The 27,826-nt window shown below is 39.9% G+C and overlaps 1 protein-coding gene across 2 annotated transcripts; it reads left to right on the top strand.

Moving 5' to 3' along the window:
* Window positions 1-1,152: 1,152 nt before the first annotated feature.
* zgc:158803 (LUC7 domain-containing protein) lies at window positions 1,153-27,227 on the top strand. Of its 2 annotated transcripts, none has more exons than XM_062027292.1 (10): window positions 1,153-1,693; window positions 7,020-7,114; window positions 9,648-9,746; window positions 13,732-13,842; window positions 13,928-14,071; window positions 15,505-15,681; window positions 15,768-15,928; window positions 19,887-19,916; window positions 20,005-20,160; window positions 26,412-27,227. In XM_062027292.1, exons 1-10 carry the CDS (start codon window positions 1,633-1,635, stop codon window positions 26,701-26,703), a joined length of 1,326 nt encoding a protein of 441 aa, XP_061883276.1. In that variant the 5' UTR covers window positions 1,153-1,632; the 3' UTR covers window positions 26,704-27,227. The 2 variants fall into 2 exon arrangements, with proteins under 2 accessions (XP_061883276.1, XP_061883278.1); XM_062027294.1 differs by having other exon boundaries at window positions 1,154-1,693; window positions 26,460-27,227.
* The last annotated feature ends 599 nt before the right edge of the window (window positions 27,228-27,826 follow it).

Genomic DNA, 27,826 nt, shown 5'->3' on the forward strand with positions numbered 1-27,826 from the left:
GGAACCGTAAAGGGTCTCAGTCATTAAAATGTTAAAAATAAGTCCGATTTTTTTATTTTTTTATTTTTTATTTAAACGCTTACAGTAAATCTCTATATCAACTTCAAGTTGATATGAAGTAATACAATTTAAAAAAAATGTTTTATGGCTTTTCTGTCAAAAGCAACTTCGTTTTTTTATAGTAAAACTGAAATATGCAGTATTTAGTAATTAGAGCCCTAAAAGATCAATAATGCAGGACACCATTGATTTTAATTATTTCATATTTTTGAGTAATCACAGTGAAAAGATAAATAAAAAAATCACTAAATATATTTGGGATCCAAAAAGTGCCCCACTCATAAAGTGATACATTTTTATTAGGTTTTTCTTTTACTTTCAACACTTAAGTTACAAGATCAACTTCAGACATATATGTCCATTTTATGCTGCAACTATTATTTTGTTTGTTTTATGCGCTTTTGTCAAAGAAAACTTTGATGTTTTTATATGGCTACTACACAATATGCAATATTTACCACATGAAACATTTTAAAGTGAAATATTTGAAGTAATTGGAGCGCTGAAAATAATTCATTATAACATGGATTTTTTGTCTTTTTTTTTTTTTTTTTTTGGAGCAATGGCAAAAAAAGAAAAATGAAGAAAGACAAAAGAAAGAAAAAAACAGCCTGCATGGCAGCTTTTGTTTCAACATTGCAACTTTTTCTTGTTAGGTTTCACCTCATTCCCCTTTTTTTAATGTTCTTTTTTATTTTTACAATAGTATTTCCAGAATGTGTGGCGGGCAAACAATTAGCTGCGGGCCGCACATTGTAAACAAACTACGGTGAGTTCAAGGAGCGCCAAAATTAGTAGGACAAAACGGCGCTCGCCAAATACTCGAATCAGTGAAGCATGTTTAATACAAACAGTGTGCTTTATAACAATTAGGGAGGTTTGTGTCGTGTTTGTCCTCCTACAGAAACCATATTAACACAAAAAATATATTTTTTTCCCCCCTCATCTTTTTCCATTTTTCATACATTTTTGAAAAAGCTCCAGAGAGCCACTAGGGCGGCGCTAAAGAGCCGCATGTGGCTCTAGAGCCGCGGGTTGCCGACCCCCGCCTGAGAACATAGACATATGCCTGAGAAGATGTCAATGTGCGCGCCAACGAAGAAGAAGAACTTCCGTACATCTCGGAGGCGGAAGTGGTGGTGCGCGCGCTCCAGCTCCGCGAGAACGCGCGCGGGACGGGAAGTGAAGACGGGGGAAGAAAGGACGCGAAAAACTTGGCAACTTGTGATAAATTCCACACAATGTTTGAAAGCAACGTGTGACGTTTTTCTGTATTAGTCCGCCCAAACGTTTGACGTGTCTTTATTTAACCCCCCCATGACCCCGGCGTGCTGGCACTTTTCAAACAGACGTCGCCTTCCTTCAACAACCGCCACAAAGTCACGTTTTAGTGAGGCGTCGTGAAAGCTTCCTAAACATACTCTTCTTTTTGTTTTTTTTTATTTTGTTTTTTTTATATATATACCAGTCGAGGCTCAGCTTGTCGGTTAAAGCAACTGTCCGGAGGAGCCGCCGTCGAGAGAGGCTACATGTGGAGAGAGCGCCGCTAGCTTAGAAGAGCTCAAACCCAACATGTCGGCCCAGGCTCAGATGCGAGCCATGCTGGACCAGCTCATGGGGACCGGGAGAGACGGTGAGGACAACCGCCTGCGTAATGTTGACTTTAATTACAAGACGACGCCGAAGACTTTAAGTCTAGTTGCCCGCGTTAGCCCGCCTGCTAGCGCTAGTATTAGCCTGGATGCTAACCGTAGCTTCGCCCCGTCAAGCTAGCCCGACATGAGGCTCGCCAACAACCTGCTGTTTAAAAGACACATGACGTAATATTGTATTTGAAACACCTTTAATCATCTGAGCAGGCGTCTATAAAATCACCACACCTGTGTGATCGGTACTTTTTAAACCACGCAGGGAAATAAATACAAAAAACTATGGCTACCTTATGCAACAGTTGAATGCAGGCTACAAATGTCAACAAATTGGTGGTTCTCAAACTTTTTTTCACCTCAAGAAATATATGACCAACATTAAAATACAGTAGCTTAGTAGAACTGAATACACATTAAACATAGCAGAGGTTTTGTTTAATATTTTTGGCCACTGAATCAATCAATGTTTACTTATATAGCCCTAAATCACGAGTGTCTCAAAGGGCTGCACAAGCCACAACGACATCCTCGGCTCAGATCCCACATCAGGGCAAGGAAAAAACTCAACCCAATGGGATGACAATGAGAAACCTTGGAGGTGACCGCAGATGTGGGGACCCCCCCCCCCCCCCTGCTGGGCGACCGGTGAAATCGACTTTAAGTGGGACTAGCATAATATTGTGAGAGTCCAGTCCATAGTGGATCTAACATAATAGTGTGAGAGTCCAGTCCATAGTGAATCTAGCATAATATTGTGAGAGCCCAGTCCATAGTGGATCTAACATAATATTATGAGAGTCCAGTCCATAGTGGATCTAACATAATAGTGTGAGAGTCCAGTCCATAGTGGATCTAACATAATAGTGTGAGAGTCCAGTCCATAGTGGATCTAGCATAATATTGTGAGAGTCCAGTCCATAGTGGATCTAACATAATATTGTGAGAGTCCAGTCCATAGTGGATCTAACATAATAGTGTGAGAGTCCAGTCCATAGTGGATCTAACATTATAGTGTGAGAGTCCAGTCCATAGTGGATCTAACATAATAGTGTGAGAGTCCAGTCCATAGTGGATCCAACATAATAGTGTGAGAGTCCAGTCCATAGTGGATCTTACATAATATGAGAGTCCAGTCCATAGTGGATCTAACATAATAGTGTGAGAGTCCAGTCCATAGTGGATCTAACATAATATTGTAAGAGTCCAGTCCATAGTGGATCTAACATAATATTGTGAGAGTCCAGTCCATAGTGGATCTAACATAATAGTGAGAGTCCAGTCCATAGTGGATCTAACATAATAGTGAGAGTCCAGTCCATAGTGGATCTAACATAATAGTGAGAGTCCAGTCCATAGTGGATCTAACATAATAGTGTGAGTCCAGTCCATAGTGGATCTAACATAATAGTGTGAGAGTCCAGTCCATAGTGGATCTAACATAACAGTGAGAGTCCAGTCCATAATGGATCTAACATAATAGTGTGAGAGTCCAGTCCATAGTGGATCTGGCATAATATTGTGAGTCCAGTTAGAGCTGGGCGATATGGCCTTTTTTTAATATCTCAATATTTTTAGACCATATCACGATACACCATATATATCTGGATATTTTGCCTTAGTCTTGAATGAACACTTGATGCATATAATCACAGCAGTATGATGATTCTATGTGTCTACATTAAAACATTCTTCTTCATACTGCATTAATATATGCTATTTTTAAGCTTTCATGCAGAGAGGGAAATCACAACTAAGTCAATTTAGCAAAAGTGTATTTATTAAACAGTTATTAAGCAGTGGCACAAACATTCATGTCATTTCCAAAACAGGAAGTGCAAGATTGTCAGAGACATTTTAAAACAAGCTATGATTGCACTTTTGTGCATGATGTCACTAAGATGACATTTCAAAACAACACTAAATTAAAGTGCACTTTTTGTACAGAATGCCACTACAATAGTTAAAAACAAATAAAGCACACTTTTGTGCATGATGTCACACAAGATATTTCAATAAGTGTCACATAAAAATGAGCTGCATATCAAATAGTACATGTCCTACGGTGTTGATGTGGAAATAGTTGCTTCGGCATTTAGTTGGTGTGGCACCGAACGGAGATGTTGACATGTAAAAACATATTCCCGCTTGAAGCCAAACCACCGTCAGACGATGGACCCCCCGCTGTTTTTCTTGGGAATTAATTCTTCCTTCATTTGTTACCAGATTCGCACCTTCTCTCTCTCGCATTACCACTCTAACCACACCGTTAGCTGTTAGCATCATAGCTAACGCCACCATGTCGCTACCTGTCTGCTCCGCGGGAGCGTGTGACGTTGCTCACGTGACAGTATGTGACGTATGTAAGAAGGTGCGCTTGTTTTAAGTCTCTGTGAGGAGAGACAGGAAAGAGTCAGAAACGCATGCAGTTTAATGCCCGCAGCTAAAAGCAACTGCGTGAGAACGTATACTCCAATATCACCATATAATAATTTTCTATATCACACAGAGACAAACCCGCGGTATATCAATATATCGCCCAGCCCTATGACCAACATTAAAAAGTGCAGTAGCGTAGTAGGCCTGAATACACATTAAAACGTAGCAGAGGTTTTATTTAATATTCTTGGTCACTGTATCAATCAATCTATGTTTACTTATATTGCCCTAAATCACCAGTGTCTCAAAGGGCTGCACAAGCCACAACGACATCCTCGGCTCAGATCCCACATCAGGGCAAGGAAAAAACTCAACCCGATAAGATGACAATGAGAAACCTTGGAGGGGACCGCCTGGGCGACCGGTGCAATGGACGTCGAGTGGATCTAGTATAATAATAGTGAGAGTCCAGTCCATAGTGGATCTAGCATAATAATAGTGAGAGTCCAGTCCATAGTGGATCTAACATAATAGTGTGAGAGTCCAGTCCATAGTGGATCTAACATAATAGTGAGAGTCCAGTCCATAGTGGATCTAGCATAATAATAGTGAGAGTCCAGTCCATAGTGGATCTAACATAATAGTGTGAGAGTCCAGTCCATAGTGGATCTAACATAATAGTGAGAGTCCAGTCCATAGTGGATCTAACATAATAGTGAGAGTCCAGTCCATAGTGGATCTAACATAATAGTGTGAGAGTCCAGTCCATAGTGGATCTAACATAATAGTGAGAGTCCAGTCCATAGTGGATCTAACATAATAGTGTGAGAGTCCAGTCCATAGTGGATCTAGCATAATAATAGTGAGAGTCCAGTCCATAGTGGATCTAACATAATAGTGTGAGAGTCCAGTCCATAGTGGATCTAACATAATAGTGTGAGAGTCCAGTCCATAGTGGATCTAACATAATAGTGAGAGTCCAGTCCATAGTGGATCTAACATAATAGTGAGAGTCCAGTCCATAGTGGATCTAACATAATAGTGAGAGTCCAGTCCATAGTGGATCTAACATAATAGTGAGAGTCCAGTCCATAGTGGATCTAACATAATAGTGTGTGAGTCCAGTCCATAGTGAATCTAACATAATAGAGTCCAGTCCATAGTGGATCTAACATAATAGTGAGAGTCCAGTCCATAGTGGATCTAACATAATAGTGTGTGAGTCCAGTCCATAGTGAATCTAACATAATAGAGTCCAGTCCATAGTGAATCTAACATAATAGAGTCCAGTCCATAGTGGATCTAGCATAATAATAGTGAGAGTCCAGTCCATAGTGGATCTAACATAATAGTGAGAGTCCAGTCCATAGTGGATCTAACATAATAGTGTGTGAGTCCAGTCCATAGTGGATCTAACATAATAGTGAGAGTCCAGTCCATGGTGAATCTAACATAATAGAGTCCAGTCCATAGTGGATCTAGCATAATAATAGTGAGAGTCCAGTCCATAGTGGATCTAGCATAATAATAGTGAGAGTCCAGTCCATAGTGGATCTAACATAATAGTGTGAGAGTCCAGTCCATAGTGGATCTAACATAATAGTGTGAGAGTCCAGTCCATAGTGGATCTAACATAATAGTGAGAGTCCAGTCCATAGTGAGTCTAACATAATAGTGAGAGTCCAGTCCATAGTGGATCTAGCATAATATTGTGAGAGTCCAGTCCATAGTGGATCTAGCATAATAGTGTGAGAGTCCAGTCCATAGTGGATCTAGCATAATAGTGTGAGAGTCCAGTCCATAGTGGATCTAACATAATAGTGTGAGAGTCCAGTCCATAGTGGATCTAACATAATAGTGTGAGAGTCCAGTCCATAGTGGATCTAACATAATAGTGTGAGAGTCCAGTCCATAGTGGATCTAACATAATAGTGAGAGTCCAGTCCATAGTGAGTCTAACATAATAGTGAGAGTCCAGTCCATAGTGGATCTAGCATAATATTGTGAGAGTCCAGTCCATAGTGGATCTAGCATAATAGTGTGAGAGTCCAGTCCATAGTGGATCTAGCATAATAGTGTGAGAGTCCAGTCCATAGTGGATCTAACATAATAGTGTGAGAGTCCAGTCCATAGTGGATCTAACATAATATTGTGAATAAAAACACTCCTACAGACATCACACACGGGATGCTTTAGTAAGTAAGAATTGTTTTAGTTATATTATAAAACTAACAATTGTTGCTTGGAGTGATGAATGAAGAATCCGTAGGAGTAGAAACGCCATGGACGTCTAGAAGACGCAACAAGTTAGTTGGAGTAGCAGTAGATATTTGTTTATCACCTGACTGCTTCTGTTAGCTACTTCTTTGCTTATAATGTATATTTTCCTCTGGATCTACTCTCTATTTTGTACTGCAGCTGTTACATATACTGTAATATTGTACATGGTAATTGGGATTTGTTACATATTATATAAAAATATAACAGTATATATTATATACTGTATATGTAATATGTAAATATTACATATATGTTATATTGCTACTATGGTACATATTTAGTCTACTTTATACCTTTTTGTTTTTGTGCCTGTGTGCATTATCCTGTCCATCCTATGTAACTGAGCTATGGTGTGGAAGTTTCCCTTGTGGATCAATAAAGTTTGTCTAAGTCTAACACTTCTACGTCCGGTTCAAAGGACTAAATAGAAGAAAACTCGTCCAGAAGGTGGCGCCATAGAAAAGGGAAGGGAATCTGACTATTTTAGAGAACCTTATTGTGCTCCTCATACAGCGAGGGATTGACTTTTAGTCGGCTGGCGCCTCAAACTCCACTCGGACCTCAAACACACCACATCTTAATCTACACCAACATATATTCAGCTGTACGTTACACCTGCTATTGTCATGACCCATTTTTATTTTCTTTGAACAGGTGACTCCATGAGACAGAGAATCAAATTCAGTGACGACCGGGTCTGCAAAAGTCACCTGCTGGATTCCTGCCCTCATGACATCCTGTCGGGCACTGTGAGTGTCCCCATATTCCATCATGTGTTGTTAGTTGCAGGTGCATTCAAGTACAGTTCGGCAACACACCTGTCAGATCTTTTACTCTATTTTTCATAACGCAGGGGGGCTACTTTTCAATTGACCAAGTAGAGGGGATCTACCTCATTTATATTTTTTTACTTCTTTATGAAAGAAGAAGTGTCAGTTACGGGTGCTATTTCTGTATTTAACGCATAAATAAGGCGCAGCATATTTTTGGGCGCAGGCATGGTCAAACATACATACGCTAGCATGCTGTTTTAAAAAGGCAGCAGGAGCAAAGCTGAGTTGGGTTGTACTTTATTGAAGTCTTTATCAATGTACTCACATTATTTTTTTGATCAATCCTCATCCACAAATCCATCAAAGTCCTCATCTTCTGTGTCCACAATGAACAGCTGGGCAAGTTCTCCATCAAACACGCCAGATTCCCTCTCCTCATTTTCAAAGTCAGTCTCTTTGGCCATTAGCATAGCAAGCTAGCACAACAGTAAAAGCCGACTTCTCTTGCCCCGTTGTGCGTATGGATTGGCTACTGTGCTGGTCCCCTTCTTCTCCAGTGTGCTTCACCGGGATGTCGAAAATCAGCGTCCATGTTGATGATGTGTTTGTCGGCAATTTTTTTATTTACAAGGCACATAGCAGCACTACATGCTCACTGGGGGCGTGGCTTTAGCACCCTCTCTCACCTGAAACCTTCAACCCTATAACGGCCGCATGCTGTCCTCAGTCACGTCCGCTTTTCCTCCATATAAACAGCGTGCCGGCCCAGTCATATAACATCTATGGCTTTACAACAACCTATCTGGATTCCATAAGAGATTCGATAATGGGCTAGAACTCCATAATTTCTTAACGAACATCATCCCTAGTCACAAAAAAACATTCATGAAGTGTGCTTCTTTTATGAATTTATTATGGGTCCAGTGTTTCCCATAAACTGCCAAGATACCTGTGGCGGTGGGGGCGTGGCTATGGGCGTGGTCACCATGACATCGAGTAATTTGCATAATGTTTTGTTTTAAACGTCCATCCATCCATCCATTTTACAATATAATTACAACACTTTATGTACATATTTATATACAGATTTGAACAATAAGTTATTCACTGAAATATATTTATTAATTGTGGTTCTTACAAAAAATATATCTTATAAAATATAAAAGCTAAAATGTCTCTTAAAGCTCTGCCCCTTTAATTAGTGCATACTAAATAATTTAACTTTAGCCTACTACTACAACCATATTATTTACCAGCAACATAAAGTGAAACAGAGGCAGAGGTGTTCTGCCACAGTCAGTAACAAATAAACAGAAAACAGTAGTGGTCAAATACAAATAAGGCAACAAGAGAAGTATCCTACACTTCTCTTTTGTAAAGTAAATCTGAACAGCCTATATGGGGCATCTACATCAACTACCGTATATGATTTGCCTGAGAAGCTGGACAGGACAAAAAAATAATAATTATTTTCCGCCACAAATAAATGAATGTGTGGGAAACACTGGGGTCTACTGAAAATGTGAGTAAATCTGCTGGGTCAAAAGTATACAGTGGGGCAAAAAAGTATTTAGTCAGCCACCCATTGATTGTCAATGGGTGGCTGACTAAATACTTTTTTGCCCCACTGTACATACAGCAATGTTAATATTTGCTTACATGTCCCTTGGTAAGTTTCACTGCAATAAGGTGCTTTTGGTAGCCATCCACAAGCTTCTGCTTGAATTTTTGACCACTCCTCTTGACAAAATTGGTGCAGTTCAGCTATATTTGAACCATCTGGACTGTTCTTGGCGCAAAGTTGCAAAATCCAGCATCTGTGATGGTTTGGAGGTGTATTAGTCTCCAAAAATGAGGGAACACATTTCTCCCATCCTCTCCTCCCTTCACTGGCTCCCAGTGAAGCGCAGAGTGAAATTTAAGATCCTCACGTATGTATTCAAAGCGCTCAATGGTCTCGCCCCAGCTTACATCAAATATCTCCTGGACCAACCTACCAGCTCCAGGCTTGGTCGTTGCCTTAGATCTGACAACCAGATGACCCTGAAGGTCCCACGGTCAAACCTAGTGACAAAGGGAGACCGTGCTTTCTCAGTGATGGCACCTAGGCTATGGAATAAGCTCCCCCTGAATATCAAGTCCGCCACCACTCTGGACTCTTTTAGAGCACAGCTTAAAACTCACCTCTCTACCGCAGATGACTTTTGATTTATGTGTTCATTGTGAGTCTAACTTGTTTATTTTAGATTCCTTTGTGTGTCTCAGTCCCTGTTTTTTTGTTTTGTCTACTCGGGCTGATGTAACAGTTGGTTGGGGGGCGCATAATAAATGAAAATAACATAACGTGACAGCCAATGACTTGTTTTATAACTGGTTTCAGTGCACTAAAATGTCGGATCTGCTCTTAGTCATCACATGTATGCACAATGATTCAGAAACAAGTCCGGTTGTGTGTGTTGCTGTAAACCATGTTTGTTTATGCCCAGATCATTTGCTCTGTCCCCAATAGAGAATGGACCTGGGAGAGTGTGTGAAAGTCCACGACCTGGCCCTCAGAGCAGACTTTGAGATTGCCTCCAAGGAGCAGGAATTCTTCTTTGAGCTTGACGTGAGTCCGTAAGAGCACACTCACACCAGGCCAAACATATTTGGGCTTCGGCCTACTTCACACCCCAAGTCCGGCACGTTTTGGCGAGTGCGAGAATGCTCATCCGTGCCGGGGTAAGGGCCACTTCCCCCTCCTTTTGGCACGATAGGAATGATTCCAGACACAGATCGATCAATCACTGCTCAGTTTCAACGTACAGTACAGGCCAAAAGTTTAGACAAACCTTCTCCTCATTCAATGCGTTTTCTTTATTTTCATGACTATCTACATAGTAGATTGTCACTGAAGGCATCAAAACTTAACAAAAAAAGGTGAAATAACTGAAAACATATTCTCGTTTCTTCAAAATAGCAACCCTCTGCTCTGAATACTGCTTTGCACACTCTTGGCATTCTCTTGATGAGCTTCAAGAGGTAGTCACCTGAAATGGTTTTCCCTTCACAGGTGTGCTTGAAGCCCATCGAGAGAATGCCAAGAGTGTACAAAGCAGTAATCAGAGCAAATGGTGGCTATTTTGAAGAATTTAGAATATAAGCAGGGGCGTCCATTCTATTTTGAAGAAACTAAAATATAAGACATGTTTTCAGTTATTTCGATTTCAATAGTCATGAAAATAAAGAACATATTGAATGAGCAGGTGTCCAAACTTTTGGCCTGTACTGTATGTGATCTGCTAATGCCGTTTAATGCCTTTCACTGCCGATCACAAAAACCGAACCCCTCTGGCTGATACATGCATTTATTTATAACCCCGGCTGGCAGGCAGCGAGTAGTTAATTGTTTATATGCAATATGGCTGAAAACTACCACGATAGAAGTGTTTTATGTCGGTCTGTATCATTATAGATATATTTTATGACATACTGTATGGAAAATATAATGTAACTTTTATTTTATTTGTATTTATTTTTAAATCTGACCTCCCTTTTAATTATAATCCCCTCAGCTATCAAGGCATTAAGGAAAATAAATGTCAACACAAGCATGGAAAACAAACGATGTAAACATCATTGTAAAATCACATTGATCACTGGACAAAAAGCTCTTCAAATGAAGGTGCAAAAATAAGGTTAGTGGAAGAAATGCCTAACAAAGTGTACAAAATTAGCGAAAATGTAAACATATAGAAACCTGAGAATACATTTGTATCTGCAGGTTTAGTGCCAGAAAGTTACGTGTGCGGTGTAGTCTTTGGTCTGACTACGGTCCGTTAAAAAGAAAAAAAAAAAAAAAATCCCAAAACTGCCATACATTCGAGGAGACTTTTCCTGTTTTATCCCCAGTTTCTTCGCTCGCTGCAGCATCTTCTCACTTCATGCAAAGAATCAAACGCGAGACAACAGGATGGCACAACCAAACTTGATAGTTGAGACCACCCCGGATTTCCACTAAATCCAATACGGCCGCGGTACGGCGCCACCGTCTGGCAATACCCACCACCGTTGTTTTGCGGCTCCCTCGTGCAGCGAAATAGCCCTGACCTTTACGAGGTCTCGCAGACTCACACACAATCACGAGAGTAATAGAGCAAACCACAAAACTTGTAATATGAAGCAAATTAACTTGGTTGTGCTTGGATAAACCACTCTGTTTTTTGCACAAAGCAAAAATAATTAATTCATTTCAGACCCCCGGAATCAGCACAGTCTTAGCTCACAGGTGTGAAACTCAAGCCCCGTGGGCCAGATCTGGCCTGCAACATAATTTTATCTGGCCCGCAAACACCTGGAAATGATGTCTGTCAATAAAGTACTTCATATTTTCTCACTAAATGTAATTGATTTTTTTCATTTTGACAGAAAAAAAAAAATGTACTGCTTGAAATTGCATACCTGTTTAAACTTTAATAGTATCCAAAATCGCAAGAAATATTACAGTACATTATCATACTTTCCAAACATTTTTTGTCTAAATAAAAATAAATACCTAAATATCTGCTTGACATATGATTTTACAGCAAACTACCCATCAAATTAATAAAAATGACAATACATTTTACGGTGTTCTTTACAGCACATTACTGTAATTTGAAATAAACTACCAGTTTTTTGCGTTAAAATTCTGTTGATTGAACTGTCAGTTTTTGACTGTAAAATCTAGAGTTTTTAGAGGTGTATTACTGTAAATGGAAAGACGGTACATTAGTTTTTACGGTAGAAAAACTGGCAGCTAAGTTGCCAGAATAAAAAAAGAGCTTGTACTGTTTTACCATTAACAATATAATGTTGTAAAAGCCAATGTTAATTTAATAGAACATTTCTGGCAACTAAGCTGTCAGCTTTTTACCATAAGCCCCTCCACCCCCAAAAAAACACTTACTGTTTTTCCATGTACGTACTGTAAAATGTTGTAAAAACAAAACAAAAAAAACACTTACAGTAAAATTTTGTAAATGTAAAGTTTTTACTGTAAAATGGACAGTCTACTTAAAACAATTTATATAATTAATAATGAAATCAAATTCATACATTATTCACTGTTACAAGCGGCCCTCTGATGGCAGCCATAACTGCCATGTGGCCCTCAATGAAAACCACTTTGACATCCCTGGCTCAGCCATTTGTGTCAACAAGATGAAATGAAGTCTGAACAACTTTGACAAGTTGACTTAGGCCCATTAGGACCTTTCAACGTGAAAAATATGATCCTCCTTGAAGACGGGAGTATTTTATTTTGAAAATAAACAGCTCCAACACTAGCAGATTTGAGCTAAAGTGAACGGATTTGTTGCGGCGTCCGGCAAAGATAGAAGCTCCGCATGTGTTCAGCGCTGGAATGCGGAACAGCAACGGCATGTTGGTGATGTTCCGCGGGCGGTGGAAACTGACACATTGCCTTATAAATATAATAATACAATTATTTATAAAAATAATAAAAACTAAAGGAGTCCACGGCCGATTCGAATCGAGTGGTAATTCAGGGTTAACGTGTCACGCCTCGCTGATCAGTGGTCACTTCCTGCTCGTTTGCCTTAATGAGTCGTTTTGCAACTAAGGAATGACAGCAGGCACCTTGCACAAATTATCACAGCAACTTCATAAATTATCAGAAGAAAAAACTATGTTCAAAATCCCAGATCATTTTTTCTCAGTAACATTTTTATTCGAGGAAAAAAGGTTATTTCCACCACACCAGAGTAATCATTAAAGGAGCAAAACTGGACTTTTTACTTCCATCTAAATATAACAGGTGTCAATGTGGTTTTCACTGAGGGCCACATCACAGTTATGTTTGGCCCCAGAGGGCCGCTTTTAACAGTGAATTATTATTACACAATTTTTTAATGCATTTTATTAGATTTTTTTTTAAACAAAAATATGGTAAGTTGCAATAATTTTACCTCAAAATGTAGTGTATATTACTGTAAATGGAAAAACACTACTGTAAAAAAAAAATGCAGCTCAGTTGCCAGAATTTTACTGTAAAATGTACCTTAGTTTTTTTTACTGTAAATTAAAAAAACCCCTGCAAATTCACAGTATTTTTTATTTATTTTTTTACTGCAAAACAAGTGTAGATTTTTGGGTGTATTACTGTAAATGCCAAAACGGCACCACAGTTTATTACAGTAAAAAAGTACAGTTTTTTTCCATTTAGAGAAAAATGCTGTAAAAACCACAGTAAATTTTACAATTTTACCATGAAATCTATTGCTACTTTTAAAACAGTGTGACGGATAACTTGTTTTGAAATCATTATTAGAATTTATTTCTATTAAAAAGTGGTTTGAATGTTTGATCATATATTTTTGCATAATTACACAATATTTAAATTAACATAATTTGCAATTACATGGAGTACAAATATTTTATCCTCCCAAAATAGAAAGAATACATTTAGTAAGAAATATTACAGTACTTTATTGATACATATTATTTCCAGGCTTTCCAGGGCCAAATAAAATGAACTGATGTGGCGGGCCACATCTGGCCCCCGGGCCTTGAGTTTGACACCTATGCGATATAATATTCTACTTGTTTTGCAGGCTACTGAACACCTTCAGTCTTTTATTGCTGACTGTGACCGCAGGACAGAGCTGGCCAAGAAGAGATTGGCAGAGACGCAGGAGGAGATAAGCGCAGAAGTGACGGCAAAGGTGACGATGGCGATGGCGGTCATTGTCTCATCGAGAACCCGTGTGACACGTAATCTCTTTGCTCGTTCCTGTGGCTTGCCGCTAGGCTGAACGTGTCCACGAGCTGAACGAGGAGATCGGGAAGCTGCTTGCCAGTGCCGAGCAGCTCGGAGGAGAGGGTAACGTAGACGAGGCCCAGCAGTTGCTGGAAAAAGTGGAGAAGACCCGGACCATGAAGAAGGAAGCAGAGGTGAGAAAATGATGTTCGGGTGACCGTGTTTTCCGGACCATAAGGCGCACCGGATTAGAAGGCGCACTGCTGAGCGGGTCTATTCAGGTCTATTTTCATACATAAAGCCCACTGCATTATAAGACGCATTAAAGGGGTCATATTATGATATTTTTCTAAATGTAAAATATTTCCTTGTGGTCTACATAACATGTAATGGTGGTTCTTTGGTCAAAATGTTGCATAGATGTTTTACACATCATCTTCAAGTCGCTTCAGGATGCATCGTTATGTGGTCTGTCTTATTTACGTGCCTCCACTTCGACAGCGGCTTCTCCCCGTCATCTTTGTTGTAGCGGTGTAGCGTGCAAGGACGGGAGTGGAAGAAGTGTCAAAAGATGGCACTAACTGTTTTAATGACATTCAGACTTTACTTCAATCAATAACGGAGCAGTATCTCCTCCTCCGTGGCTCACTAGTGCATCAACAACGCCCAAAATGTGTCCCGTGAAAAACTGTCTGACCGGAACTCTCTAATAACTAAAGTTCCGTGGGTGAATAATGTAAACTCACTACACTGGTAGTTTTTAGTCTACAGACAGATATAAGTTAGAACTTTACGCTATTTTATATTAGAAATGTCCCATAACAAGAAGGTAGAGTCGGCACGGACTGCAATGGCGGACATGCGCACATTTTCAAGACTTATGCAGATCCCCAAAACAGATCAGCAGGTTCCAGAAAGTAAGAAAAGTTGGTTTTGCATAATATTGCAAAACAAAACGCCAGATAATATGTCCGCTAATGGGTGCCATTTTGCGGTCCTTATACACACACCATAATAATACTCATACTTCTGACTACGGTAGCCGACAATCCATCAAGCGGTGCGGCTTCAAAGTCGTACTAAAACATTTTGAAATAGTTCTGATTGCCTTGTGTAGTAATGTTCTATATTCTCAATGGAACATTTAAAGTTTTGGTGTTGTTTACTAGCGTCATATTGCAGTCTACAAGTATCCTTATGTGTGACTGCCATCTACTGGTCACACTTATCATTCCACCATGTACCAAATAAAATTGTTTCAACGTCGGTAAGCACAACCAGATCAACAAATCCGTACATTAGGTGCACCGGGTTATAAGGCCCACTGTCGATTGTTGAGAAAATGAAAGGTTTTTAAGTGTGCCTTATAGTCCGAAAAATACGGTATGTTGGAACAGATTGTATGTGTTGGCCCTGTGATGAGGTGGCCACTTGTCCAGGGTGTACCCCGCCTTCCGCCCAAATGCAGCTGAGATAGGCTTCCAGCACCCCCTGCGACCCCAAAAGGGACAAGCGGTAGAAAATGGAAGGATAGATGGATGGATGGATGGAACAGATAGTAGAGAGGCTTGGAAGTCCCTGTAGAGCTTCTTAACTCTAAGGTTCTTCTATTCACTTTTCTCCACAGGATATATACAGGAACTCCATGCCAGCCTCCAGTTTTCAGCAGCAAAAGCTGCGCGTGTGTGAGGTTTGCTCTGCCTACTTGGGTCTCCATGACAACGATCGGCGTCTGGCTGACCACTTCGGGGGCAAACTTCACCTCGGCTTCATCGAGATTCGCGAAAAACTTGAGAAGCTTCGAGTACGAGGCTTCACCGAGCACACTTTGTATTCTCATTCGAGAAGTTCGGGACGGCCGATTGATTGATTGGTTTTCCTTCCATGCAGAAAGCAGTCGACGAGAAACAAGAAAGACTGCGAACGAAACGCAGGGAGGAACGTGAACGAGAGGACGAGCGGGAGCGGCAGTGGGAGATAGAGCGAGAACGGGACAGAGAGAAGGAGCGCGAGAGAGAGCGAGAGTGGGAACGAGAGAGGGAACGCAAGAGGTAAGACATGAACATTGGGCCCTTTTCCACCAGAAGCAAACTTTTGGTTCCTGGAACTAAAGTTCCTGTAGAAGTGTGAGGATTGTGTTTCCACCGCATTTCACCGTTCAGGTAGTTGATACAAATCAGGCTGATGACGTATGGAGGAGTGGTGTACTATATTTCTACACTGATACCATGTAAATAAAAAGACAATATTAGCTCAAAGTTCTTTTACTAAAAAGTAAGTCAATTAAATACAAAACAATATGATTTAGATTAGGGCCGGGTGATGTGGCCTTTTATTAATATCTCAATATTTTTAGGCCACATCACGATACACGATATATATCTGGATATTTTGCCTTAGCCTTGAATGAACACTTGATGCATATAATCACAGCAGTATGATGATTCTATGTGTCTACATTAAAACATTCTTCTTCATACTGCATTAATATATGCTACTTTTAAACTTTCATGCAGAGAGGGAACTCACAAATAAGTCAATTTAGCAAAACTATTAAACAGTTATTAAGCAGTGGCACAAACATTCATGTCATTTCAAAACATAGTGCAAGATTGTCAGACATTTTAAAACAAGCTATTAGTGCACTTTTGTGCATGATGTCACTAAGATGACATATCAAAACAACACTAAATTAAAGTGCACTTTTTGTACAGAACGCTGCTACAATAGTTTAAAACAAATAAAGTGCACTTTTGTACATGATGTCACACAAGATATTTCAATAAAAATGAGCTGTATAATAGGAAATCAAATAGTGTAGTCCTTCGCTATGTGGTAGGTTCCTGCGGACGTTATCTCCTTCTGTTCTTGACTATCTTTTTCATACGGTGTTGATGTGGAAATGGTTGCTTGGGCATTTTGTGGGTGTGGCACCGAACGGAGATGTTGACATGCAGAGTTTCAAGTACTCCTCGTTCTCTAGCGGGTGACTTTTCAAATGATGCTACATTAGTAGAGCTGCTACTTTTTGTAGCAATGCTTTTGCCGCATACTTGACAAATTACGGTTGTCTGTTCAACATCTTCCCGTTTGAAGCCAAACCACTGCCAGACGATGGACCCCCTGCTGTTTTTCTTGGGAATTAATTCTTCCTCCATTTGTTACCAGATTCGCACCATCTCTCTCTCGTATTACCACTCGCACCACTCTGCTAGCCTCTCAGCTAACGTTATCATGCCGCTATCTCTCTGCTCGGTGAGGGTGTATGACGCTGCATGCGTGACAGTATGTGAGAAGGAGAGACAAGAAAGAGTGAGAAAAGCCTGTAGTGTAATGCCCGCAGCTAAAAGCAACTGCGTGAGAACGTATACTCCAATATCACAATATGGTCATTTTCTATATCGCACAGAGACAAACCCGCGATATATCCAGTATATTCCATATATCGCCCAGCCCTAATTTAGATAATAAAGCGTACCGAATTGTTCATAAAAAGTCAGGCTTTTGTCTGCAATGTCCAACAGTCATAAAGTCGTCCTCTCAGTAAATGATGAATTCATGAAGGTCAGGCGGTTCCTTGTGGTCCATTTCAGCTGTAAATAACTTTATAAATAAATGTAGGGCTGGGCCATTATATGATCTTGATCGTGAGTCATTTGACTTGGATCACGGTGATCAGCTGGTAGCATATTTCCTTGATCAAACATGGCGGATATGTCTGTTAGAAGTTTGCGCAGTAGCAAACAGTAGGGAAGCAACGATGCTTGGTATAATCCTGCACAGAACAATCCGCCTTTATTGACCTGTGTGTGTGTTTTTGTGTACGTTTGCGTGTGCATGTGTTGGTGCTTGTGCGCAACCTCCCGTTCCACAAAGATATATGAACCACTAGCATAGAAGTTGAAACACAACATTCAATAGGAGCGATGACTTTAGTGACATACTTTACTTGCACCATCTGCTGCAGCGCACCAGTAACTTTCCCTGAATGCGGGCTTGCAGGCACTCAGAACGTCTGTGACTGTACTGTAAATAACAATATATAAATAATAAATGTCAGTGTTTATCTGTAAATAACAATATATAAATACATGTCAGTGTTTATCTGTAAATAACAATATAAAAATAATAAATGTTAGTGTTTATCTGTAAATAATATATCAATAATAAATGTCAGTGTTTATCTGTGAATAACAGTACATCAATAATAAATGTCAGTGTTTATCTGTAAATAACAATATTTTAATAATAAATGTCAGTGCTTATCTGTAAAAAACAATATATCAATAATAAATGTCAGTGTTTATCTGTAAATAATATATCAATAATAAATGTCAGTGTTTATCTGTAAATAATATATCAATAATAGTCAGTGTTTATCTGTAAATAACATATCAATAATAAATGTCAGTGTTTATCTGTAAATAATATATCAATAATAAATGTCGGTGTTTATCTGTAAATAACAATATATAAATAATAAATGTCAGTTTTTATCTGTAAATAACAATATATCAATAATAAATGTCAGTGTTTATCTGTAAATAACAATATATAAATAATAAATGTCAGTGTTTATCTGTAAATAACATATCAATAATAAATGTCAGTGTTTATCTGTAAATAACAATATATGAATAATAAATGTTAGTGTTTATCTGTAAATAACAATATATAAATAAAAAATGTCAGTGTTTATCTGTAAATAAGAATATATGAATAATAAATGTTAGTGTTTATCTGTAAATAACAATATATCAATAATAAATGTCAGTGTTTATCTGTAAATAACAATATATAAATAATAAATGTCAGTGTTTATCTGTAAATAACAATATATGAATAATAAATGTTAGTGTTTATCTGTAAATAACAATATATCAATAATAAATGTCAGTGTTTATCTGTAAATAACAATATATCAATAATAAATGTCATTGTTTATCTATAAATAACAATATATCAATAATAAATGTCAGTGTTTATCTGTAAATAACAATACATAAATAATGAATGTCAGTCTCACGCCAACAACACAAACACATCGGCTTTAGCGTTACTTTGTTAGCATTAGGCTAATAACTACGCAAATGACTTCTTTCACAACATGTAATAAGGTAAATAGTTAATATTTGATGTTATTTACCTTTGTTCCACTCGTGTGCTGCCTCCTTTATTTCACATTTATAAGTCAGAGTAGTAAGCAGCGGAGATTGTTGCTTCGAGTCTGGCTTCATACTCCCCCCTTAAATACGTTTAAAAGAGTCGTTCACTTCTCGTTGCTTCGCGTATCAAAATGAAGTTTGTCAAAATAATAAACATTAAACTGCATATAATTCAAGGACTACAGCTGAGTAGAAACACTGCAAGATAGTTCCACTGATCAGTGTTCTTCAGCACAAAGATGCCCCACTAAAGTTCCTTTCGTTCTTCTTTCTCTCCGTTGTCAAGTTTGTTGTCATAGAAATACAGAAAAAATAAATAAGTCGTCCTCACATACTCCGCAATGGCGGTCGTGTGGTTGAAGAGGAAGTTTTAGGAACGCCCCCCCAACAGTACTCGACAGCACAGGCCGCCCCTGAAAAAGTCCCATCTAGCTCGGAGGAACTCTGAAAGGTTCCTTCTTGACTGCACTTAAATGTAGAGTATATGTAGAATACATTTATATATTATATATATATATACAGTGGGGCAAAAAAGTATTTAGTCAGCCACCCATTGATTGTCAATGGGTGGCTGACTAAATACTTTTTTGCCCCACTGTATATATATTATATTATGTATATTATTAATCTTGTCTGTTGTGAGCGAACTGTGGTGCTGAATTTCCCCCAGGGATCAATAAAGTACTTTCTATTCTATTCTAAGAACTAAATCTACCTGGGTAGTCTTTGGTGGAAACTTTATTTTAGTTCCTGCGGTGGAAAAGGGCCTATTGGCATTACTGAACTGTAGCTTCTACCAGATACAATCATCTCATCAAATTATTGTCTTCTTGCTTGTGTTCAGGTCAAGATCCAGGAGCGCAGACCGATACAAGTATACTTGCCACCGTCCACATTTCCTAAGTCAGCAGATCAACCATGTTGCAGAGTGTTTGATCTCCTCTTCTCCCGATTGCACTCAGGGACGGAGGCGGTTCGTCCTCCCACCGTTCAAGACGCCACCGCTCCTCTCGGCCCAGAGAGGAAGGAGGGGACCGCGACCGAGACCGAGAGAGGAGGCACCGACACAAAGACCGACACCGCTCGCACTCTCACTCGCACAGGCACAGAAGAAAAAGGTTGGACGCCCCTTCAAACATCTTCCCTGACAACTGTCCTCTTCACATCCGCACTGCTCCTACACTTGTACCACAAAGCCTTTCATTTGGCCCGCCAAACAATGACGCAATACAGTCCGTGCAGGAGATAGGAAACAAGTATAATGGCGCTTGCGTTCTGATTGAGGGAACCAAAGCACAACTCCCAGTCGAGCGAGTGTACGCCATTATTATTGTTTTTAGCATACTGTATATATTTGTGTTAAACCCATAGTTTTATTCCAAAAGCAGTGAAGTCAGTACATTGTGTAAATAAAAAGAGAATACAATGATTTGCAAATCCTTTTCAACTTATATTCAATTGAATAGACTGCAAAGACAAGATATTTCATGTTCACACTGAGAAACTTCTTTTTTTTTTGCAAATAATCATGAACATAGAATTTAATGGCAGCAACACATTGCAAAAAAGTTGTCACATGGGGCATTTTTACCAGTGTGTTACATGGCCTTTCCTTTTAACAACACTCAGTAAATTTTTGGGAACTGAGTAGACACATTTTTGAAGTGGAATTCTTTCCCATTCTTGCTTGATGTACAGCTTAAGTCGTTCAACAGTCTCCCTTCTGATATTTTAGCCTTCATATTGCACCACACATTTTCAATGGGAGACAGGTCTGGACTACAGGCAGGCCAGTCTAGTACCCGCACTCTTTTACTATGAAGCCACACTGTTGTAACACATGCAGAATGTGGCTTGGCAATGTCTTGCTGAAATAAGCAGGGGCGTCCATTATAAAGTTGCTTGGATGGCAACATATGTTGCTCCAAAAGCTGTATGTACCTTTCAGCATTAATGGTGCCTTCACAGATGTGTAAGTTACCCATGCCTTGGGCACTAATACACCCCCATACCATCATACATGCTGGCTTTTACACACCGGATTTTATTTTTCCTGTTTGGTCTGGAAAACACGACGTCCACAATTTCCAAAAACATTTTGAAATGTGGACTCGTCAGACCACAGAACACTTTTCCACTTTGCATCAGTCCATCTTAGATGAGCTCGGTCCCAGCGAAGCCGGCGGCGTTTCTGGGTGTTGTTGATAAATGCCTTTCGCTTTGCATAGTAGAGTTTTAACTTGCACTTACAGATGTAGCGACCAATTGTAGTTCGTGACAGTGGTTTTCTGAAGTGTTCCTGGGCCCCTGTGGTGATAATCCTTTACACACTGATGTCGCTTTGTGATGCAGTACCGCCCGAGGGATCGAAGGTCACGTAATATCATGGCTTACGTGCAGTGATTTCTCCAGATTCTCTGAACCTTTTGATGATATCACAGTGCGTAGATGGTGAAATCCCTAAATTCCCTTGCAATAGCTGGTTGAGAAATGTTGTTCTTAAACAATTTGCTCAGGCATTTGTTGACAAAGTGGTGACCCTCGCCCCGTCCTTGTTTGTGAATGACTGAGCATTTCATGGAAGCTGCTTTTATACCCAATCATGGCACCCACCTGTTCCCAATTAGCCTGTTCACCTGTGGAATGTTCCAAATAAGTCTTTGATGAGGGATCCTCAACTTTCTCAGTCTTTTTTGCCACTTGTGCCAGCTTTTTTGAAACATGTTGCAGGCATCAAATTCCAAATGAGCTAATATTTGCAAAAAATAACAAAGTTTCCCAGTTTGAACATGAAATATCTTGTCTTTGCAGTCTATTCAATTGTATATACATTGAAAAGGATTTGAAAATCATTGTATTCTCTTTTTATTTACACAACGTGACAATTTCTCTGCTTTTGGAGAACACTGAGGAAACACAATTAAATATTCCAAAGTTAGAGAACTTCAGTTATGGCAGTCCATCTCAAATAGGGGGGGTGGGTGCACTGAGTCATGATGACACCTTTTCCATGACAATTTACCATTCCTACCTAACAAAGGGGAACCACTGAATTTAGTATTTGGAATAAATACAACATGGGAGTTAGTCGCTCAATGAGCTGAGATAAGAAAATAAAGCAAATATGCCGTTTACCCACACTTAGGGCCTGATCTACTAATGGTTTGCGTGTACTAAAACACGTGCAAAGCTGACCGACTAAACGTGTGCAGAGTGGATTGTGTCTGTGAGCAGAATAAGTCGTGCAGTCCATCTTTCGTCCTACATGTGTCAACATATTTGAGCTGTCAGAAATACAAAATATTACTATTACCGTATTTTTCGGAGTATAAGTCGCTCTAGAGTATAAGTCGCACCGGCCGAAAATGTAGAGAAGGGAAAAAAACATAAGTCGCACTGGAGTATAAGTCGCATTTTTGGGGGAAATGTATTTGATAAAAGCCAACACCAAGAATAGACATTTGAAAGGCAATTTAAAATAAATAAAGAATAGTGTACAACAGGCTGAATAAGTGTACGTTATATGAGGCATAAATAACCAACTGAGAACGTGCCTGGTATGTTAACGTAACATATTATGGTAAGAGTCATTCAAATAACTATAACATATAGAACATGCTATACGTTTACCAAACAATCTGTCACTCCTAATCGCTAAATCCCATGAAATCTTATACGTCTAGTCTCTTATGTGAATGAGACAAATAATATTATTTGATATTTTACGCTAATGTGTTAATAATTTCACACATAAGTGGCTCCTGAGTATAAGTCGCACCCCCGGCCAAACTATGAAAAAAAACTGCGACTTATTGTCCGAAAAATACGGTATAACAAATTTTATGTAAAAAAATAAATAAAAAATACAATCATTTTATAGTTGCATGCTGGTTGAATTAAGGGGCTGACTAAAAATAATTCAATTGATGTGTTTTGTTGTCTTTTAGTGTTTTTAACTACCGTATTTTCCGCACCATAAGGCGCCCCGTGTTGTAAGCCGCACCTACGCTACGCTAAAGGGAATGTCAACAAAACAGTCAGATAGGTCAGTCAAACTTTAATAATATATTACAAACCAGCGTTCTAACAACTCTGTTCACTCCCAAAATGTAATGTGCAAATGTGCAATCACAAAAATAGTAACACTCAAAATAGTGCAGAGCAATAGCAACATCAATAACTCAACGTTGCTCGAACGTTAGTGTCACACAACACACAAAATAAACATTTAAAGCTCACTTTCTGAAGTTATTACTCATCCACAAATCCATCGAATTATTCTTCTTCGGTGTGCTTCACTTGTTTTTTGACACCATCTGTGATGTGGACGTGCATGCAGTTGTAGATCGACAGGGACGGAGCTGCATGAAAAAAGTCACCCGGTGTCTTCGCTCATCTTTTCTTCATCCATCCATCCCTTCGAGTTAGCTTTTATGATGACGCCGGCTGGAAAATTCTCTTTTGGCAAGGTCTTCCTTTTGAATATCACCATGGGTGGAAGTTTCTGGCCGTTAGCATGGCAAGCTAGAACCACAGTAGGACGACTTCTCATTCCCTGTGGTGCGAATATTCACCGTACGTGTTCCCGTTGTATCCACAGTGCGGTTCACAGGAATATCAAAAGTCAGTGGAACCTTGTACGCGTGTCTCTTAGTAGGAGACATTTTGTGGTCTTTACAGAAACACACAAATGGAATGAAACGTAATATCCGCGCGCTTCTTCTACGGGGGCGGGTGCGGTTGCTTACAGTAGAAGAAGAAGCGCTTCCTCTTCTATGGGGCGGTTGCTTACCGTAGAAGAAGAAGCGCTTCCTCTTCTATGGGGAAAAAAGATGGCGGCTGTTTACCGTAGTTGCGAGACCTAAACTTTATGAAAATAAATATTAATATTAATCCATATATAAGGCGCACCGGGTTATTAGCCGCACTGTCAGCTTTTGAGAAAAATTGTGGTTTTTAGGTGCGGCTTATGGTGCGGAAAATACGGTATTTGTTTTTTTAAATAGAATATAGATATCATTAACTAGGGGAGTCAAAAAAAAGATTTTCAGATTCATTAGAGAAAAAAAATGTCTGAGATCAGATTTTTAGGACCACTAATACAAAACTTCCCAATGTCTGAATGCTAAAAAACGTTATGACAGACCGCCTGAAAAAAACGGAATGGAATTTAATTTTTTTACTGAATGAGACGCCCAGAATAATAATGTGGGATTTACAATATTAACTATGACCGATAAAACACTGAATATTGACAACATATGAACGTCACACCCCCTCTCCATCCACATATTTTACATTCAAGCGAAACGCAACAAAAATGCAACAAACAGCGGAATATGAACGTGAAGGGTAAAAAAAACCCCACCTACAATCTGAAGTATCTTACATCACTAAGCTTTATTAAGATTAAGATTAAAGTACCAATGATTGTCACACACACACTAGATGTGGTGAAATTTGTCCTCTGCATTTGTCCCATCCCCTTGGGGAGCAGTGGGCAGCAGCGGCGCCGCGCCCGGGAAACATTTTGGTGATTTAACCCCCAACTCCAACCCTTTGTTGCTGAGTGCCAAGCAGGGAGGTTATGGGTCCCATTTTTATAGTCTTTAGAACTTTGTTATAAAAATCTCTTTCTGCGTCTGTACCTGTCAGGCTGGCCGCTGTGGAAACGCTCCCCACCCACACTGCTTGGTGCCTCGTTTGAGCTGCTGTGACTTAGATTACCATAATAACTAATTAGATTACCATAGTAACTAGTATATCGTGCAAAAGCGCAGACCATTGAAATACTTTTTATATTTCAAAACTTAAAGGCCTACTGAAATGAGATTTTCTTATTTAAACGGGGATAGCAGGTCCATTCTATGTGTCATACTTGATCATTTCGTGATATTGCCATATTTTTGCTGAAAGGATTTAGTAGAGAACATCGACGATAAATTTTGCAACTTTTGGTCGCTGATAAAAAAGCTTTGCCTGTACCGGAAGTAGCGTGACGTCACAGGTTGTGGAGCTCCTCACATCTGCACATTGTTTACAATCATGGCCACCAACAGCGAGAGCGATTTGGACCGAGAAAGCGACGATTTCCCCATTAATTTGAGCGAGGATGAAAGATTTGTGGATGAGGAAAGTGAGAGTGAAGCACTAGAGGGCAGTGGAAGCGATTCAGATAGGGAAGATGCTGTGAGAGGCGGGTGGGACCTGATATTCAGCTGGGAATGACTAAAACAGTAAATAAACACAAGACATATATATACTCTATTAGCCACAACACAACCAGGCTTATATTTAATATGCCACAAATTAATCCCACATAACAAACACCTCCCCCCTCCCGTCCATATAACCCACCAATACAAATCAAACACCCGCACAACACACTCAATCCCACAGCCCAAAGTACCGTTCACCTCCCCAAAGTTCATACAGCACATATATTTCCCCAAAGTTACGTATGTGACATGCACATAGCGGCACGCACGTACGGGCAAGCGATCAAATGTTTGGAAGCCGCAGCTGCGTACTCACGGTAGTGCGTATCCAACTCAAAGTCCTCCTGGTAAGAGTCTCTGTTGTCCCAGTTCTCCACAGGCCAATGGTAAAGCTTGACTGTCATCGTTCGGGAATGTAAACAATGAAACACCGGCTACGTGTTTGTGTTGCTGCAGCCGGCCGCTAATACACCGCTTCCCACCTACAGCTTTCTTCTTTGCTGTCTTCATTGTTCATTAAACAAATTGCAAAAGATGCACCAACACAGATGTCCAAAACACTGTGGAATTTTGCGATGAAAACAGACGACTTAATAGCTGGCCACAATGGTGTCCCAAAATGTCCGCTACAATCCGTGACGTCACGTGCAAACGTCATCATACCGAGACGTTTTCAGCAGGATATTTCGCGGGAAATTTAAAATTACACTTTACTAATCTAACCCGGCCGTATTGGCATGTGTTGCAATGTTAAGATTTCATCATTGATATTAAGATTTCATCATTGATATTAAGATTTCATCATTGATATATAAACTATCAGACTGCGTGGTCGGTAGTAGTGGCTTTCAGTAGGCCTTTAAGGTAATTTGAAAACATGACTGCACATCATAATGGCAGCTACAGTTCCATCTTAAAGATCTAAAACAATTATTTGGGAATGTCTGGCGGGCCAGATTGAAAAGCTTAGCGTGCCTTAATTTGTCCAGGTCTGGATAACATGAATTGCCAGTAAATGAGTGTCTCCATGGTGACACGCAGCATTCTCATTCTGCACCGCTTTTTTTAATCGTACATGCAGTTTTATGGTGTTCGGATCTCAGTAAATAATGTCCACGGTCTTCTTTGCGGTGAAACCCCTTGCTCTCCAGCGTCTCTTGCATGGCTGAGAAACCGGTCCCTTGCCGCTTGTCTCCTAGGTCCTCCCGAGACCGGTCCTCGACCACCCGCGACCTGGAGCCCTCGCAGCCGCAGCCGCAGGAGCGAAGCCAGGAGGGCGCTGCCGAGGAATGGCCCGACAGAAGGGCGGAGAACAGAGACTGGGAGGACCGGGAGAGGTCCACCTCCCCAGAGATGGCCAAACAGGGGGACTGGGAAAGGTCCGTGTCCCTGGAGCGGGACCGACATTCCAGCTCCGAGGAGCGGGAGTCGGGGGAGATCTGAGGAGGACAGAAAGGAACATCTCTCGATTGTCCGCCCCATTGTTTTGTCCTGGAGCGATGGAGACGTGAGTGTATGTTCACGTGCTTGTGTATATCAGCAGGGTGAATGGGCTAAAAGTTAACTTTTATATGACAGAGTGGTGTGCAGACGTACTTTTTTTTATGCCTTTAGCAGTTCTTTTGACAGTGAGGTGTGGTCGGCAGCGTCGTAGTCCCAACACAAACGTTCATTAGGAATCTTGTGCTTCAGTAAATAACCACTGCGGTAAGGTTTGATCTGGGATGGGAACGATTGCAGACTCTTCTATTTGTATTGTTTGTTGCCATAACTCTTGCATTTGGTCAATCTGGCACAAACACCATGACTTTGCCTGTAATTCAAGACAACTGCCACAAGTATATGACATGAACACGTTTACCTTGCCGCCGTCAACTTATTCAAATGGTTCCCGCTTGATTGATATGCAATGTTAGACTTGTTTGCTGCCCCTTTTTAATAAAACGAGTGTACCAATTCACTTGTATGCTTTTTGGGGAGTTACTAATTAGCCACAAGAGTACGTTGAACTCTCAGGAAAGGCATTTTTGGACTTTAGTTACGCCAAATACATACAGTACAGGCCCAAAGTTTGGACACACCTTCTCATTCAATGTGTTTTCTTTATTTCCATGACTATTTACATTGTAGAAAGTCACATCAAAACTATGAATGAACACGTGGAGTTATGTACTTAACAAAAAAAGGTCAAATAACTGAAAACATATTCTAGTTTCTTCAAAATAGCCACCCTTTGCTCTGATTACTGCTTTGCATTCTCTCCATGAGCTTCAAGAGGTAGTCACCTGAAATGGTTTTCACTTTACAGGTGTGCTTGAAGCTCATGGAGAGAATGCCAAGAGTGTGCAATGCAATAATCAGAGTAAATGGTGGCTATTTTGACAAAATTAGAATATAAACCGGGGCGTCCATTCTATTTTGAAGAAACTAGAATATAAAACCTGTTTTCATTTATTTCACCTTTTTTGTTAAGTACATAACTCCACATGTGTTTGTCCATAGTTTTGATGCCTTCAGTGACCATATACAAGGTAAACAGTCATGAAAATAAAGAAAACACATTGAA

Source organism: Entelurus aequoreus, linkage group LG18 (assembly GCF_033978785.1).
Source record: "Entelurus aequoreus isolate RoL-2023_Sb linkage group LG18, RoL_Eaeq_v1.1, whole genome shotgun sequence".
Lineage (NCBI taxonomy): Eukaryota > Metazoa > Chordata > Actinopteri > Syngnathiformes > Syngnathidae > Entelurus > Entelurus aequoreus.

What these genes read in the sequence shown, in the direction of transcription:
- zgc:158803 (XM_062027292.1), top strand. Translation starts at nt 1,633, where the DNA reads ATGTCGGCCCAGGCTCAGATGCGAGCCATGCTGGACCAGCTCATGGGG. An exon ending in ATGACATCCTGTCGGGCACT is followed by an intron (nt 7,115 to 9,647) that starts GTGAGTGTCCCC and finishes TGTCCCCAATAG; the next exon opens with AGAATGGACCTGGGAGAGTG. An exon ending in CACAGGCACAGAAGAAAAAG is followed by an intron (nt 20,161 to 26,411) that starts GTTGGACGCCCC and finishes CTTGCTCTCCAG; the next exon opens with CGTCTCTTGCATGGCTGAGA.